Here is a 19,327-nt window from a genome sequence, read left to right on the forward strand (position 1 = left end):
TTAAATTTTTAATGTTACTGAGTTAAAATAAATAAATTTCTGAGTTAAAATAAATAAATAAATTTCATATTCTTTGATAAAAATGAAACTATTTGCTAGAGAATTCAACAATTTTGTCAAAAAGTCATCCTTTTTGGTTAAAATTCGTCTTTTTGGATTGAAAATTCAATTTTTTGGTAGAAAATTATTTCTTTTGAAGAAATTAAATTTTGGATGTTACTGAGTTAAAATAAATAAACAAATTTCATATTTTTTTTCTATAAAAATGCAACTACGTGCTAGAGACTTCAACAATTTTGTTAAAAAGTCATCCTTTTTGATTAAAAATTCGTCTTTTTGATTGAAAATCCAATTTTTTTGGTTTAAATTTACCTTTTGGATTTAAATCTTTATCTGTTATAGAAGAAATTTTATTTTTGTATGAAAATGTAATTTTTTGTTTAAAAACCGTTCTTCTTTGCTTGATAATTAAACTAATTTATTTAAAACATTTGGTTGAATCGCTTTGTTAAGAAATCACTTTTTTGCTTGAAGATTTATATTTTAAATTGAAAAGTTATCTCGTTGGTTAAAAGTTTAATTATCTTGTTATAAATTAATCTTTTAGGATACATATTTTTTAGTTAAAAATTCGCGTTTTTTTGTAAAAAAAATAATTTTTTAGTTTTAAATTTCCTTTTTTTGCGTAAAAATGCAACAGTTTCGTGGAAAATTAATTTTCTGTTGAACAGTCATATTTTTTTGTTTGAAAATTGAATTTTTTTAAAGAAAATTTTGTCTTCTTGATTGAAGGTTCAATAATTTAGATAAATTTTTATTTATTTTTTGAGTGAAAAATCTTCATTTGTTGGAAATTCGTCTTTTTGGTTTTAAAATTCTTCTGCTGTATAAATTTCATTCTTTTTTCGATTAAAATATAAACTAGGAAACTTTTTCGCAGACAATTTGTCTTTTTAGGTTGAACATTAAACTATTATGTTAAAAATTCAATTATTTTGTTAAAAATTCCAGTATTTTGTAAAAAAGTTATCTTTTAAAGTAGAATTTTTGTTTGTTTGAGATAAATTAATACATTTGAAAATTTTTAATTTATATATGAATCACTGTTTTATACCGCTTATAAAATATTCCATGGTAAAAATATAAGATTAAAATTCCTGAATATGTCTGAGCTATAAAATAATTTATATTCAACCACTGATATAACCTGAACAATACAAAAATTGTTAAAAATCATAAATTCTTTTAAATTCTCCTAAATTCTGTCATATTCTCGATTACATAACCTGAACTTAAATTCTCGGGAATTTAAGAACTCTAGCTACAAGACAGTCACGGAAAACTTAAAAGTACTGCTTTTCCTTACAAAATAATTACTCCAAGGGACCCAACCGATGTCGGCTCATATATTTTCTTCCTTCTCCCTAAATTTCGATATACCAACTTATTTAGTTTAAGAAAAAAAAAAAAGAAAAAAAAGGCGGACAAAATTAACATTACAAGGTCAAATTTTGATTGCGTCACAGACTACCATTTACCCTTAAAAAAAGTGACTGTTTGGCAATCCTGATAATATTTTACAGTCACTTCTTACACACAAATTCTCTGATTTTTTAAATTCTCTTTAAATAGCCAGACTCTTCAGGGATCATTTATGAATATAGGCTACAAACGGGGATATTCTCCAGAAGAAAATTCAATTCTGGCTCTAAAATAAAACCAAAAAAAAAAAAAAAATTATCAAACTCACCTGATTGAGTTTGTCCAGGGCCGTCTCATCGCTCTGCTTCTCCGGCAGCTTCGAGTGCAGATGATGCAACGACTGAACATGAGCCGCCAATTGAATTATTCTCGCGACAAATGACTGCAATTCACCTTGGCTCTTCTCCACCGCATACTGCGATTCGCGCAAATTCTGCGAGAGCAGCGCCTTCTCCGTCTCCGCCAACTCCAGCTGTTTCTCCAGCTTCTTCAGCTCATTCAAATGAATCTCCGAGAAAAGATCCACCTGTTTGCTCGCGGCCGAAGTACCCGGTTCTTGAGTCTTCAGATCCGCCTCAATTCTCCTCAAGGCCGGCGAATCGTCCTCACCATCGCTGCAAATTGTCTGATCATCGGCGGCAATTCCCCGAATGGAGAGAGCAAGATTGCTCAGATTGTAGATCGACTCGCTATTGATCCGCTGATCCAGTTCCTTCTTCAACGCGTACTTTGCCTCTCGCTCGGCCTGCAGCGACTCGAGCGCCTCCTCCATCTGCTTCTCGGCAATTTTCTTCAAATTGGTCAGCTCCTCAACTTGACTATTGAGCAGCTCGACCTCTTCCGTGAGCCGGCGAATCTCGTGTTTGGCTCCCTCAAATTCGACCTGACTCGAGCGCAGGCCGGAAACTTGCTTTTGCAGAGATATATTCTCGTCCTCGAGTTCACTGTAATCTTGGAGAAGTCGAGTTTCACGGAATCGACATTCTCGCAGCTCGGTCCGCAGAGTTTTTCGTTCCGTCTCGGCTTGATGATGGTCCTTACCAACCTCTTCTCGCTCCTGTAAGGCATGATCGCGCTCGGCCTGGACGCGCTCCAACTCGTGTCGTAGCTGACAAGGAAATTAATATATTTCAGTTGTTTTTTTTTTATGAAGAAAAAATTATCATCAAAAATTAAAAAAATATATATATATATTTGGAACGTAACATTTTTAAATCAACTGCAAATTATTGTTTAATATATTTTTTTAATAGTATAAAAAAGACTTTAAATTAAAAAAAAAAAAACATAAAATGTTTTAATGAATAGTTGACTTTTCAGATCGAAAACTTGAATTTTCAAACAAATACCAGAATTTTAGGTGATTTTTTGGAATTTTTTTTCGATTTTTCAATATTTTGGGGGTTGAAAACGGGGTGTTCCGGATGAGATAGGGGAATAAAACTTTTTTGAGTATCTATGGACATCAGATGGAACCATTCTGATGCCTAACATTTTAATTCTGGATGTTAGGGGATTTTTTGAATTTTTTCCAATTTTTCAATACTTTAGGGGTTGAAAACGGGGTGTCCCGGATGATATAGGAGAATAAAACTTTTTTTAGTATCTTTAGTCATCAGATGGAACTGTTGTAAAGCATAAAATTTTAGGTCTGGATTTTAGGGAATTTTTTTTCGATTTTTCAATATTTTGGGGGTTGAAACCGGGGTGTTCCAGATTAGATAGGGTAATGAAACTCATTTTAGTGTCTTTGTACATCAGATGGAACCATTCTGATGCCTAACATTTTAGGTCTGGATGTTAGGGGATATTTTGAATTTTTTTTCAATTTTTTAATACTTTAGGGGTTGAAAACGGGGTGTTCCGGATGATATAGGAGAATAAAACTTTTTTTAGTATCTTTAGTCATCAGATGGAACTGTTGTAAAGCAAAAAATTTTAGGTCTGGATTTTAGGGAATTTTTTTTCGATTTTTCAATATTTTGGGGGTTGAAACCGGGGTGTTCCAGATTAGATAGGGTAATGAAACTCATTTTAGTGTCTTTGTACATCAGATGGAACCATTCTGATGCCTAACATTTTAGGTCTGGATGTTAGGGGATTTTTTGAATTTTTTTCAATTTTTCAATACTTTAGGGGTTGAAAACGGGGTGTTCCGGATGATATAGGAGAATAAAACTTTTTTTAGTATCTTTAGTCATCAGATGGAACTGTTGTAAAGCATAAAATTTTAGGTCTGGATTTTAGGGAATTTTTTTTTCGATTTTTCAATATTTTTGGGGTTGAAACCGGGGTGTTCCGGATGAGATAGGGTAATGAAACTCATTTTAGTGTCTTTGTACATCAGATGGAACCATTCTGAAGCATAACATTTTAGGTCTGGAAAAGTTAGGGGATTTTTTCGAATTTTTTTTCGATTTTTGAATATTTTGGGGGTTGAAAACGGGGTGTTGAATTAGATAGGGTAATGAAACTTTTTTTAGTGTCTTTGGACATCAGATGGAACTATTATAAAGCATAAAATTTCAGGTCTAGAGGTTGCAAACTTCAGCGACGTAATTTTTCACTAAAATAATGAATCTTCAACCCAAAATAGTCAATTTTGAACAAAGTATTTCAACTTTCGCCAAAATGGATGAATTTTCCACAAAATAGTTCAATTTGCAACAAAAAATACATATTTTCAACAAAACGGTTCAATATTTTGATTAATATAGCAAGAGACTAGTTAAAAATTAATCTGTTTCACTCGAAAGTGAACTATTAGTTCAAAATTCAGCATTTTCATTCAATTATTTGGTTGAAAATTTACATATTTTTTTAACAATTCATATTTTTTACTAGAGAATCAATTTTTTTGTTTGTAAAAATGCAAGTGTTTGCTTCAAAATTAATCTGTGTTAGTTTAGAATTCAAATATTTAGTTTAAAAAATCATTTTTGTTGATTATATCGATCTGTTATTTATTAGAAATTAAAATCTACTTTTGTTCGATTGAAAATTAATTTTTTTTAGGAAATTTACATTTTTTTAGTTGAAAATTCAACTGTTTTGTAGAAAATTCGTAGCTTTGAATGATGAAAGTATGAAAAAAGTATCCTTCAAAATTAAAAAAAAAATTATTGAGAACGTAACATTTTTAAATCTGCCACAAACTAGTTTTTTAAAACAAAGAAATAGTATAAAAAATACTTTAAACTATAAAAAAAACGTAGAATTTTTAGTAAACAGTTGACTTTTCAGATCAAAAACTTGAATTTTCAACCAAATACCAGAATTTTTCACTAAAATAATGAATCTTCAACCCAAAATAGTTCAATTTGCAACAAAAAATACGTATTTTCAACAAAACGGTTGAATATTTTGATTAATATTGCAAAAGACTAGTTAAAAATTAATCTGTTTCACTCGAAAGTAAACTATTAGTTCAAAATTCAACATTTTCGTAGAAAATTCAATTATTTGGTTGAAAATTTACATTTTTTTTCAACAATTCATATTTTTTACTAGAGAATCAATTTTCTTGTTTTAAAAAATTCAAGTGTTTGCTTCAAAATTAATCTGTTTTAGTTTAGAATTCAAATCTTTTGTTTTAAAAAAATCATTTTTCTTGGTTAAATCCAACTGTTCTTTATTTTTTATTAAAATCTACTTTTGTTCGATTGAAAATTAAATTTTGGTTTAAAAAATTTACATTTTTGAGTTGAAAATTCAACTGTTTTGTATAAAAAACCGTAGTTTTGAATTACGAACCACAAAATTTACTTTTCAACCAAATAAAAAGATTTTTTAACCAAAAAAAGATACTTTTTTAAACAAATAGTTAAGTTTCCAACAAAATAATGAAAATTTTAACCAAATGGTTAACTTTTTTACCAAAAGGCATGACCTCTAAATGAAAAATATATTAGTAAGCTATTCAATTAAAACTAATTCATTTTCAACCAAAAATGTGAATTTTCCATTCAAAAGGAAAAATTTTCTATACAGAAAAAAATATTAATTAAAAAATAATCGCTTTTTAAAAAAATAGTTTAAACGAAAAAAACGATTTTTTAACCAAATGGTCGACTTTTCAGAAAAAAAAAAAAGATTAAACCTGAACCAAAAACTTAAATTTTCAAATAAAAAAGATGAATTACTAAGAAAACAGGTGAATTTTTAATCCACAAAGTTCATTTTCAACAAAAAAAGAAAGATGATTTAAGAAAGAATCTTAAATTTCAATTAAAAAAATATCATTTTCAGCCAAATAATTAAATTTTCCACTAAAATAATTATTCTTTAATTAAAAAAAAAATGAAATTTTAACAAAGTAGTTGAACTTTAAAACTAAAAAGTTGAATTTTGTACTAAAATGTAGAATTTTCAAGCCAAAATGAATTTAAACAAAAAACAAGTTTATTTTTTATGAAAGAACCAAATTTTAAACCAAATATATTAATTTTTCATTAAAATAATTATATTTCAATCAAAAAAATTATTTTTGAACAAAGTAGTTTAAATTTAGTCCAAATGGTTGTATTTTAAATCATAAAAAAAAAACAAGTTTTTAGCAAGAAAGTTGAATTTTCAACTAAAAAAGATGGGCTTTTTTCAAAGTAGTTTAACTTTAACAAAAAAGTGGATTTTTCTACCAAATTGTTGAATTTTCATGCTAAAAGGACGAATTTTCGACAGAATAGTTCAATTTTCAACTAAAAAATATGAATATGGAATTAGTTGATTTTTTAACCAAATATATGAATTTTAAACTGAAAAAAAAGATTAAAATTCAACCAAAAAGTTGAATTTTCAAATAAAAAAGAACGAGTTTTCAACAAAACAGGCGAATTAGAGAAAAAAAAGTTGGATTTTCAACAAAAACTTTACTTTCCAACAGAATAGTTCAATTTTCTACAAAATAATGAAAATTTCAACCATATTTTTCAATTTTTAACAAAAAGCCATGAATTCAAAGCGAAAAATATAATAGGGCGAATTTTCTATTCAAAAGAAGAATTTTCATCTAAAAATGATTACTTTTTAACAAAATTTTGACTTCTCAACCACAGACTAGATTTAGAACATTTTAATTTTCAAGTGAAAAAACGAGTTTTCAATCAAATTATCGAATTCTCAAACAAAAAAGGTTAAAATTCAATCAAAAAGTTGAATTGTAAAATAAAAAAGACCAATTGTTTGGAAGCAGTTGAATTTTTAACCAAAAAAGTTCATTTTTAACTAAAAAAATATGATTTTTCTACCTAAAAAGATCAATTTAGATCCAAATAGTCTATAAGACAGTTGAATTTTCAACAACGGACTCTTAATTTTCGACAAAGAAGAACATATTCAACCGAATACAAGAATTTTCCACTGGAATAATTATTCTTTAACCAGAAAAAAATTAATTTTGAATAAATTAGTTCAAATTTAGCCAAAATGGTTGAATTTTTAATCCAAAAAGTATAAATATTTAGCAACAATGTTGTATTATCGATAAAAAAATATATATTTTTTACAAAATAGTTCTATTTAAAAAAAAAAACGAATTTTCAACAAAATATTTGATTTTTCTAACAAACTTTTAAATTTTCAACCAAGAGGTTGTTTTTCTACCAAATTGTGGAATTTTCATGCCAAAAGGACGAATTTTCTACAAAATAATTTAATTTTGAACAACAAAAAAATGAATTTTCAACAAAATGGTTCAGTATTTTATTTAATAGTAGAATTTTTAACCACATATATGAATTTTCCATAAAAATGATCATTTTTACAACAACGAAATTTAATTTTTGACAAAGTATTTAAAATTTCAACAAAAAAGTTGATTTTTCTACTAAATTGTCGAGTTTCATACCAGAAAGATGAATTTTATACAAAACAGTTCAATTTTCCACATAAAAAAATACGAATCTTCAACAAGAAAGTCAATCTTTAACAACAAAAAAACCCAACTTTAATCCAAATATATGATATTTTCATTCAAACAATAAAACTTTAACTATTAAATTTAATTTTTGACAAAACAGTTGAATTTTCAACAAAAAGTTTCTTTTTTCTACTAAATTGTTCAATTTTCAAGCAAAACAAATGAATTTAAAACAAAGTGATTAAACTTTCAACAAAAAAGTGGACTTTTCTACCAAACTGTTGAATTTTCATACCAAACGGACGAATTTCCTACAAAACAGTTAAATATTCGACAAAAAATATAAATTTTCAACAAAATATTTAAATTTTCAACTTTTTAGTTGAATTCGCAACTAAATACTCTATTTTTTAACTAAATAATTGAATTCTCCACTAAAATAATAAATGTTTAATGAAAAAAATTTCACTTTTGACAAATTAGTTGAATTTTCACACAAAAAAATTTGATTTTTCTATCAAATTGTTGAGTTTTCACGCCAAAAAGGCGAATTTTCTGCAAAGCAATACGAATTTTCAACAAAAAAGTTATTTTCAAATAAATAATTTAATTTTCCACTAAAATACATGATAATTTTACTTAAATATTGAATCTTCAACTGATCAAATTTAATTTTAGACAAAATAGTTGAATTTTTAAGCAAAAGTTTGATTTTTCTACCAATTTGTTACAAATTTATTTAGGTCATTTTTTAATAATTTTTTTTTATAAACAAATGCAATTTTTACGCAGTGCTCCATCTCAAATTGAATTTTTTATTGGTGAGGTATGTAGTAAATATAATTAACAACATGAAAATATTAAAATAAAATATAAAATACTCAATTGAAAAAATAGCTAATAAACAATTGGATTATCTAAAAATTGAATTTTCGACCCAAAAAGATAACTATTTTCTACAAAATAGTTTAATTTTCCACATAAAATTAGGAATCTTCAACAAAAAAGTTAATTTTTAACCAAATAATTCCATTTTCAATTAAATATTTGACATTTTCACTCAAATAATAAATCTTCAATTAATTATATATCATTTTTACAAAATAGATGAATTTTCAACCAAAAAAATCTTAATTTTCGACAAAAAAGATCATGTAGTTGAACTTTAAACTGAAAAGTTGCATTTTTTTACCAAGATCTAGAATTTTCAAGTCAAGATGATAAAATTAAAAAAAACAAGTTCATTTTCAATCAACGAAACAAAATTTCAACCACATATATTAATTTTCCACTAAAATAATGAATCTTCAACAAAAAAAAGAAAGAATTTTGAACATAGTAGTTCAACTTTCACCCAATTAGGTGAATTTTCAATCCAAAAGTTTGATTTTTCTACCTAATTGTTGATTTTTTAATCGAAAAATACAAACTTTTAGGAAGAAAGTTGAATTTTTGACCAAAAAGATGACTGTTTTACAAATTAGTTTAACTTTCAACAAAAAAAACAGGATTTTTCTACAAAATAATTCAATTTTCAAATAAATAGTAGAGTTTTTAACCAAATATATAAATTTTCCACTAAAATAATATGCCAAAAAGCCGAATTTTCTACAAAACAGTTCCATTTTCCACATAAAAATATGAAAATTTCAGCAAAAAAGTTATTTTGAAAAGACAATATTCGAATTTTCAACCAAATGTTTGATTTTTCTACCAAATTGTTGAATTTTCAAGCTAAAAATAAAATTTTTAACATGAAAGTTGAATTTACGACAAAAAAAAAGAATTTTCTACAAAATTGTTCATTTTTCAACAACTACAAGAATAATCATTTTTGACAAAGTAGTTGAACATTCAACTAAAAGTGGATTTTGCTATAAAATTTTTTAATTTTCATGCGAATAAAAAAAATTGCTACAAAATGGTCCAATTTTCAACAACATATTTCGAATCTACAACTGAATAGTACAACTTTTAACCAAATACGTGAATTTTCCACTAAAATAATAAATCTTCAACCAAAAAAAAAAATTAATTTTTGACCAGGTAGTTCAACTTTCGCCCAAATAGTTGAATTATCTACCTAGTTCTTGAATTTTAAAGCCAAAAATACAAATTTTTAACAAAACAGTTTAATTTTCAACCAAAAAAAAAAACTTTTTAAACAAAAATTTTAATTAATTTCTTTCTATTTTTAGATACAAGAGTTTTCTTAGATATCTTTCTTTTATTTTCTTTTTTTTTTTAACTGAAGTTTGCTAGTACGATCAATGTATTAATATTACTTTTCTAAAACAGAAAACCAAAAAAGGGTATAACTGCCTTAAAAAGTAATAAAAAAAAAGGTAAAAAATTTGAACTTTGAAGCCCGTTAATGACACGCAGATTGATCTGATTTTTTACCTGCTTTGTTTCATTTTCTAAATCGATAATTTGTGTTTGAAGTGATGTTTCCCTTGCAGCACTTTCGTTGAGAAGACTTTCTTCTTGTTCTATCCCACTTATGGTCGTTAGTTTTGTGGTAGTCTGGAATTTATTTAAAGCCTGAAAAATAAGAGGTCAATTATTATTTTTTTAGAGAAAAGTATGCAAAAATTGCGCTGAAATATTTTCTTTATAGCAGTTTAAAAAATTATAGGTTTGACAAAAATCCCGGTTTTTCCCGGTTCGAAAAAATTTTTCACGGTCAATGAAATTTAAAAAATGGAACACTAAAGCTAAAAAATTTTCCACTCGAGGTAATAAAAATTGAGGTACAAATGAAAGCACTCAAAGTGGAACTGTTAAATTTTGAACTTTTAAAATTCAAATTTAAGAGTTTTTAATTTAAAAATTTTGCATTCAAATGCTCAATATTTTATGCGTAGAAAATTGAAGGTACTAACATTATCATTTTCAATACTCTAAATTAAAAAAATCAATAAATGAACTTTAAAATCATCAAAATTATATAACTTTAAGGAATTTTAAGCTATAAACATTAAATATGGAAAAATTTAAATTTTTTAAATTGAACACTTCTTAAATTGTAAATTCAATCATTTTTCAATTGCTACTTTTACTTCCCAAAATTGGACCAAATAAATTTTAATTGAAAAATTAAAACATAGGAAAGGAAAAAAATGACATATGTAGTGTTCAAAATAAAAATTGAAAACTCTAAAATTGTATGCATTTAAAATTACCGAAGGTTTATTTCAATTATTTTTCTATTTGAACTCACTTTTTAATTTTTAAACTTCCTTTAGAATTATTATTTATATTCCAATTTTAATTGCAAAATTTAAACCTACGAAAGGGAAAAATGTATCCTTTAACATAAAAATTCTAACCATGTAAAATTATCAAGATTATTTAATTACTGAGGTATCAATTTTAGAAAGTTTAATTTTGATCTTTTTTTAAATTTTAAACTCAATTTTTTGTTTTTTTATTTCAAATCCTCCTTCAGAATTATTATTCATTCTTGAAATTTTCAAAATATTTTTCAATTTGAAAGAATTTATTTGTTTAAATCTTTAAACAAAATTAAAAAATTTCAAAACATTACATTGAAATTTAAACAGGAACATTTAATCATAAAAAATTGTGATATTAACACTTTTTTATACGCAAACTCTTTTAAATTTCAATTATTTTGAAGTAAATTCAAATCGCTTAAGAATAATCATTTTCAAATTGCTACTTTTACTTCCCAAAATTTGACTAAATCAATTTTAAATGGAAAATTAAAACATAGGAAAGGAAAAAAATTGCAAAATAAAAAATGAGCTCTAAAATTGTATGCATTTAAAATTACCGAAAGTTTTTTAATTTTTTTTATAGATATAAAACTCAATTTTTAATTTTCCTTTAGAATTATTATTTATATTTCAATTTTAAGTCTCCAAAAATTAAAAAAAAAAATCAAATTTAATTGCAAAATTAAAACCTACGAAAGGTAAAAATAAAAAAATGTATCCTTCAACATGAAAATTCAGAAATGTAAAACTCTAACCATTTAAAATTACCAAAATTATTCAATTACCGCTGTATTTTCTAAATATTTTTCAATATGAAAAAATTTACTTGTTTAAATATTTAACTAAAAATCGAACAATTTCAAGATATTACATTGAAAAATTAAAAAAAAAATACAAAACGAAATTGATGTCATTCAAAACTACTATTTTTTTATATTAAAACTTTTTTTATATTAAAGCCCTTTAAGATTTTAATTATTTGAAGTAAATTTAAGCCATTTAAAAGTTAATCATTTGAAAAGGAAAAAAAATTGAAAATTTAGCGTCAAACATGAAAATTTAGAACTCTAATTTTAGCCATTTAAAATTGCTGAAATTTTTTAATTACTGTTGTTTTTTATAAAAATCTTTTATTATAAAGGACTTATTTGTTTCAATTTTCAACAAAAAAAGTTCAGACAATTTCACCATATTACAATTTGAATTTAAAAAAAAAACACTAATGCTAACGAGATTGACGTAATGATTCCAATTTTTGAAATGTACAATTTTAAGCTTTTCAATTGTTTCATATTTAAATATGAAATGATTAAATTCAAAACAAACTAAGAAGGATTTTAATATAGAATTATTTAATAATTCAATTGTCGTGACATTTTTAATATTTGAAATTAAAACTACAATACTGTCAAATTTTAAATTCGAAATACCAAAAATTAATCTAGAAAATAATGTTTAAGAACAACTTTACCTTGAAGGCCCCAAAGATTAAACTGTTTTAAAATTGCACATTGGAAAGGTTAATAATGGAAATTTTAAGGACAATTAAATTATTATTAAGTATCATATCATCGCGGTAGCTGTTTTAATCGACGAAATAAATTCCCGGCCCTTTCCTGGTTTGCAAACATTTTTCACGGTCAATGAAATTAAAAAAATGAAACACTAAAAAAATCAATGAACTTTAAAATTTTCAAAATTATACAACTTTAAAGAATTTTAAGCTATAAACATTAAATATTGAAAAATTGAAAATTTTTTAATTGAACACTTCTTAAATTATAAATTCAATTATTTTCTTTTTAAATAATTTAAACATCCTTGGAAAGCTTTAAAATTTTATTTCAAAATTTTGAGAAATCTAGAAGTTGTTCATTTGTAAATTATACATCAAATTTTAAAAATTTCACTTAAAACTTAAGCATTTTTTAAATACAACAATTAAAATTGTAACGTTGAAAGTTTACAGGCTCTTCGAACTTTTAACGGTTCCAGGTTTTCTATTTCAAACGATTCAGTTGAAGATTCTTTAATTTTAAATATTTGGTTTCAATTTACTTGTCTTAAATAAAAATTCAAATATTGCTAAATATTCAATAATTAATCTTTTTTTTTAATAAAAAATTTCAAATTGAATTGGTTAAAAATTGAATATTTTAGACTGAAACAATACTTTAAATTTAATAACCGTTTAAGTTTTAACGTTAAAATCTGAAAATTCCTAAATTTTGAACTGATTTAAAATCGTTTTGTCAAATAGTCTTTGTTCACTTTTTATTACTTAAAGCACACATTAATTAAAAAAAAATTTATTTATGAAATAAAAATGCGTTTTATCCAAAATTTTCAAGATCAAAGGCTTTTATTTTTTGTTTGTAGAAGTCTTTAAGAAAGCATTTAAAAATCTTCAAATTAAAAATGTAACTTAAAAACAAAAATTTGTACTGGAAAATGTTTAAAGTAAAAAAGTTTTGAATTACACATTGTAACCTAAATAAAAACATAATTGAAAAACATAACAATTCAATTAATTATTTAAACACCGTTGAAATCGAAAAAAAATGAGTCACGCATGGTTTTAGAATTTTCAGGATTTGAGAAATATGATTATACTACCTTGGTTCAAAATAAAAAGTCCTATCCAAATGAAATCACGTTCTAAAACTGTAGTAACCTTTCAAGTATTTATGTTAAGATTTGTGTATTTTTTACAAAAGTATTGAATTTTCAACCAAAAAAGATTACTTTTTTAACAAAAGATGAATTTTTAATCCAAAAGAACGAATTTTGTATTCAAAATACGAATTACCAAAGAAGCAGTTGAATTTTGGACTAGAAAAAATTTCTTTTTAACCAAAAGGACGAATTTTAAAACATAAAATATTGAAGATAATTAATTTTTTTACTAAATAGTGAATTAGCGACGAAAAAACACTTTTATTTTGAACAGAAAGGATTAATTTTCAACCAAATGGTAGAATTTTTTAAAAAAATTACTAGTTAACCAAATAGTTAAACTTTCAATAAAATAGTCAAGTTTTCAATTAAATATTACAATTTTGAACCGAAACAGATAAATTCTGAACCAAAATATTATTTTTATAATAAAAAATTGAAGGATCCTTAAGAAGCTTCGAAATTTTATTTCAAAATATTGAAACATTTACATGCTTTAAATTTATTCAAATTGTTTAATTATTTTTGAAATCTTTTTGGAACTTTTGAACATTTTTTAAAATGATTCGAATTCTTCCCAATTTTTTTTATGTCCTGTAAAATTAAAACTCTTCCAGATTCAGTTTTGACAATTTTGGAAATCATTTTAAATATTCTCTTAAAATTAATTTATCAAAATAAAGTCATTTTTTATTTTTCTAGAGATCTTTAAAGAATGATTTTTATTCTTTTGAAACTTTTATAGTTATTAAAAAGGTTCCAACATTCTTGTTCGAAATCTTTTATCGCTATGCATAGACACCTCGCATAAATTATTTGAAATTATTTCAAAATTTAAAATCGTGTTTTTAAATTTATTCAAAATTTAAATTATTTTAGAAATTTTTTTCAGAACTTTTAAACATCTTTTAAAATAATTCCAATTCTCCCCAAAATTGTTTTTTATATTCTGTGAAATTAAAAATATTTCCTTAAAATCTTCCACATTCATTTTTGGCAAATTTAGAAATATTTTCAAATATTCTCTTGAAATTAATTTTTAAAAATAAAGTGATTTTTCTGGGAATCTTAAGAAAATGTTTTTTATTCTTTTGGAGCTTGCACAATTTAAAAAAAAGGGTCAAGAAATAAACCATATATTATACAGTTTTAATTTAAAAAGATTTAACTTTCAACCATGGTTTTTAAATTCAAAAGGACGAATTTTCTCTTGAAAAGAATAAAAAATATATATATTTTTCAAAAACAGTTGAATTTTTAAAAAAATACTTAAATTTTTAATCAAATAGTCAAAATTTTAACAAAAAAAGATACAATCAAAACCAAAAATATAATAGTAGACTTCCTAATTAAAAATAATGAGCTTTCAACGAAAAAAATTGAATTTTCATACCAAAAGGGCGAATTTTCTATTCAACAGAATGAATAGATGAATTTTCAACAAAATAATTAAATCTTCAATCAAATAGTAGAATTTTTATCTATTTTTTCTATCGAAAAAGGCGAATTTTAACAAAAAAAAGTACAATTTAAAAAAAAAGGGTAGATTTTTGAAACAAAAAATCTGAACCATAGATATATTAGTAGACTTTCTACTTTAAAAAATTAGCTTTCAATGAAAAAAGGAGAAGAATTTTCCACCCAAAACTCTAATTTTCGAACGAAAAAGAAGAATTTTCTACAAAATAATCGAATATTCAAATAAAAGAACAAAAATTTCCCTAAAAATGGAATATTTAAGTAAACGGTTAAATTTTCAACCACAGAGAAGAATTTTCAACTACAACAATCAACCTTAAACAACAAATTTTTTTTACGAAATTGTTTCATTTTCCATTTACAAAGGCGAATTTTCAAACAAGTATTAGTTAATTGTTTAACTAAGAAAAGATAGTTTTTAACTAAAAAAAAATCAATTTTCCACAAAAAGATAAATGTTTAAGTAAATATTTTTTGACCAACAAAGACGAATTTTCAATCAAATCGTTTAATTTTCAAAAAAAAATTTTTTTAATGAACATTCAAGTAAAAAATAAAATATTTAATCAATAAGATGAATTTTCAACAACAATGATCAACCGTAAACCAAAAAATAATTTTGTAACGAAATTATTTAATTTTCAACAAAATAGATAAAGTTTCAACAAAATAGTTTAATTTTCAACCAAAAATACTAACTTTCTACCGAGAAGAATAATTTTCTGCTGAAAAAGACGAATTTTCAAACAAGTAGTTGATTTTTTAACTGAAAAAGATCCATTTTTTGTCAAGAAAGATCAATTTTTCACAAAAATGGAATATTTGAGTAAATATTTAAATTTTCAACCAAATAAATGAATTTTCAACTACAACAACAACAACTTCACACAAAAAAATAACTATTTAAACAAATTGTTCAATTTTCAACTGAAAAAGACAAATTTTCAAACAAATAGTGTAATTTGCAAATAAAAAGGATCAACTTTCCACAAAAAGATCCATATTTAAGTTAATAATTAAATTTTCGGCCAAATATGTAAATTTTAAATTCCAATGATTAACCTTAATTTAAAAAAAAATGTTTTTTTGATTAAATTGTTTGATTTTTAACGAATAAGATGAACTTTTAACAAAATGGTTAAATTTCCAATCAAAAAGACTAATTTTCTACCAAATAGTGAAATATTCAACTAAAAGAAGAAAAATTTCCCCAAAATTGAATACTTAAGTAAATAGTTGAATTTTCAACCAAAAAGGTAAATTTTCAACTACAATAATCAACCTTAAAAACAATAAAAAAACTTTTTAACGAAATTGTTTAATTTTTTACCAAAAAGACGATTTTTCAACCATATAATTTAATTTTCAACTAAAAAAAAAATTCTAGAAAAAATTGAACATTAAAGTAAATACTGTAATTTTAAACAAAAATGAAAAACCCTAAACCAAAAAAATATTTTTTTAATCTGTACCATAAATATAATAATAGACTTTTTGATTAAAAATAATTTGCTTTCACCGAAAAAAGGAGATTAATTATTAATCCAAAAGGACGAATTTTCGGTAAAAGATATGACACTTTAACCAAATATTTTTATTTTCAACAAAATAATCAATTTTTCAACTAAATACTAGAATTTTGAATGAAAAGATATGAATTCTGAACCAAAAATATTATTATTAATGAAGTTTAAAAATTCGAACTCTAAAAAAAAAATATTTTGCATTTGAAGTAATAAAAACTTAAGTGCAAACAATTTTAAGAAGATTCAAAATTTTATTGCTAAATATTGACACATTTACAGGTTTTCAATTTATTCAAATTCTCTCTAAAATTGTTTTTATATCCTGCAAAATAAAAAATGTTTCCTTAAAATCTTCTAGATTAATTTTTGACAATTTTGAAAATCTTGTTAAATATTCTCTTGAAATTAATTCTTCAAAATAAATGAAATCATTTATAATTTTTAATCAATTTTGAAATTTTGCATACAATTTTACTTGTAAATCAAATTTTTTCAAATCGAAAAATTGTAACGTTCAAAGTTTATTTTTGAATATTTTATTTATAATTACTGATTTTATATGAACAATAAAATATTTCTAAATATTAAGAAATTGTTATTTTCTTAGTTAAAATTTTTTTAATTTCACACTAAAAAATATCTTAAATTTAATAACAGCCAATTATATTAAAACAGTTTAATTTTTAAGGTTGAAATTTTTTAATTTTGAACCGATACCGAATCGTCTTGTAAAATCAATTATTATTCACTTATCAATCCTTAATGTATAGTTCATTTTTAAAAATCATTATAATTTATACTCACATTTGACCAACTAAAAAGGTTTCTTTTTTTATTCCAAACTTGTCTATTTTAAAAGCTCCTATTTTATTTTGTATTTTCTTAAGTATTTAAAACTGTATTTAAAAATTCTTTAAATGAAAAATGTACACTTAAAAATTAAAATCCAAACATTTCAAGTCAAAGGTTTTCGAATTACGCATTGTAAACCGAATGATATAATGTAAAAACTGAAATTTAACTGATTATTTAAAAAACTGTAGAAATCAAACTAGGGTAGATTTTTTTTCTTCCAAAAATGTGTAAAATTCCCGGTCAAGAAAAAAACCCTATATAAAATAGTTTTAAATTAAAAAGAATTAACTTTCAACCATGATTTTTAAATTCAAAAAGAAGAATTTTCGATAAAATATGACATTTTAATGAAACAGGTGAATTTTCGATTAAAAAAAAGATTATAAAGCTAATTCACAATGAAAATATTTCTCTCACTCCTTTTTTTAATATCGAAGAAAGTAAAAAATTCTTTAAAAATAATTTTCTGAATTTTAATTTCAGATATTAAACTCCCAAATAAACTTTTTCGCGAATTTTGAATGTTTCATTACGTTAAAGATACAGCTGTCATTTCTCTGACACTATCACTAACAAAGTGGATTCTAACCACAAAATTTTCTTCCAAATTAAAAAAAAAAGACAATAATCCAACACAACTCAGCTAGAAAATATTTGTATAAACAAACCGACATAAACATTACATAATAAGGTCAGAAAAATTCCGATACGCTGAGAATTGAACCAAGAGACCAAGACCTTTTTGCTAAATCTGCCTAATTATAGAATCCAAATGCAGAAGAAACCATGAAATTAGTCTCGACGAAAAAAAAAGGAACATTGGTATTCACAGCACGATTGGAAACTAGTGGTAAGTATATTAATGGAACAAAAGTGGAACTAACCTCTTGTGTGATGTCGAGTTCGTGTCTGGTATTTTCGTAAAGTCCCTCGAGGTCATTGCACCTTTGTTGAAGAGCAGATTTTTCCTCGAGCAGAGCAAGACCATACTGGGCAGATTGGATTTTTTCTGTCGAGGCCAAATCAAGCTCTCTGGAAAGCCTTTCAATCTCCGCTCGAAGATCGGCTACCATGGCCCCTTCAGTCGTGGCCATTATTGCACTATATTTGCGATTTCTCGTTTTTCCCGGTGCTTTCAACGTTACCGCAAACAGATTCGAGCACTGGAGGCTGTGTCTTCTAATTTTGAGTGCCTTGGCATTATTCACTGATTTACGATCAGTTGCCCTTTAGAAAAGTGCCTTTCCGGCCTCACATTGCCCTGTGTACTAATTAGATAGTTTGACAGTCGGGAGCCATATTGGAGACAAGCTGGAGCAACAATGTCTCGAACCGGAAATCTGAACTTTGGTCCGAGTTCCGTCTTCGTTTCTGTGTTTAAATTCAAATTTGCGCGCCAAATGTCTTGGCATTTGATAAAAAAATTCAAATAAAATTGTTGAATTTTCAAAGAAATAGTTGAAATCTTAACAAAATAGTTGAATTTTCAAACAAATATTATAATATTTTGAAGTACAATAATCAACCTTTTACCAAAAAAACAAAAACTTTTTAAGGAAATTGTTGAATTTTATATCGAAAAAGACTAATTTAAAAAAAAAGTAGTTTAATTTTACACTTAAAAAAGATTAATTTTCCCCACAAAAAAAAAAGTATTAAAATAAATAATTAACTTTTTATATAAAGTAACTTTTCAAGACAATTGTTGAATTTTCTTCGGAAAAAGACGAATTTTCAAACAAGTAGTTGATTTTTAACTAAAAAAGATGAATTTTCAACTACAATAACAACCTTACGCCAAAAGATAATTATCTAACCAAATTGTTTAATTCTCTGCAGAAAAATAAGAGTTTTCAAACAATTAGTCTTTTTTTCAACTAGAAAATATTAATTTCGACAAAAAATTAAACAGTTAAGTAAAAAATCTAATTTTCAACCTAAGAGATACATTTTCAACAGCAGTGATCAACCTACAGACAAAAAAAGTAACTTTTTAACCAAATTTTTTAATTTTCTTCTGAAAAAGGCGAATTCACAAACAAATATTAGTTGATTGTTTAACTAGAAAAGATAAATTTACAACTAAAAAAGATCGATTTTCCACAAGCAGTTCAATATTTAATTAAATAATTGCATTTTCGAACAAATATATAAATTTTCAATTCCAATTATCAACCTTAAACCAAAAAAATGTTTTTGTTAACAAAATT

The 19,327-nt window shown here is 24.5% G+C and overlaps 2 protein-coding genes across 2 annotated transcripts in view; one reads left to right on the forward strand and one right to left on the reverse strand.

Annotated features, from left to right (window-relative positions):
- Positions 1-18,404, reverse strand: part of LOC117174209 (protein bicaudal D) — a 78,389-nt gene extending 59,985 nt beyond the window's left edge. The window contains exons 1-3 of the mRNA XM_033363074.1: positions 18,002-18,404; positions 9,743-9,883; positions 1,751-2,590 (exon numbers count right to left, since the gene is read on the reverse strand). Coding sequence (XP_033218965.1) covers positions 1,751-2,590; positions 9,743-9,883; positions 18,002-18,211 — 1,191 coding nt within the window. The 5' untranslated portion in view covers positions 18,212-18,404. The remainder of the gene's footprint in view (positions 1-1,750; positions 2,591-9,742; positions 9,884-18,001) is intronic.
- LOC117174210 (peptidylprolyl isomerase domain and WD repeat-containing protein 1) overlaps positions 17,823-19,327 on the forward strand; it is a 98,684-nt gene continuing 97,179 nt past the window's right edge. Inside the window, exon 1 of the mRNA XM_033363075.1 lies at positions 17,823-17,967. The gene's annotated coding sequence lies outside the window, so the exon portion shown is untranslated. The remainder of the gene's footprint in view (positions 17,968-19,327) is intronic.

This window comes from Belonocnema kinseyi, chromosome 6, assembly GCF_010883055.1.
Source record: "Belonocnema kinseyi isolate 2016_QV_RU_SX_M_011 chromosome 6, B_treatae_v1, whole genome shotgun sequence".
NCBI lineage: Eukaryota > Metazoa > Arthropoda > Insecta > Hymenoptera > Cynipidae > Belonocnema > Belonocnema kinseyi.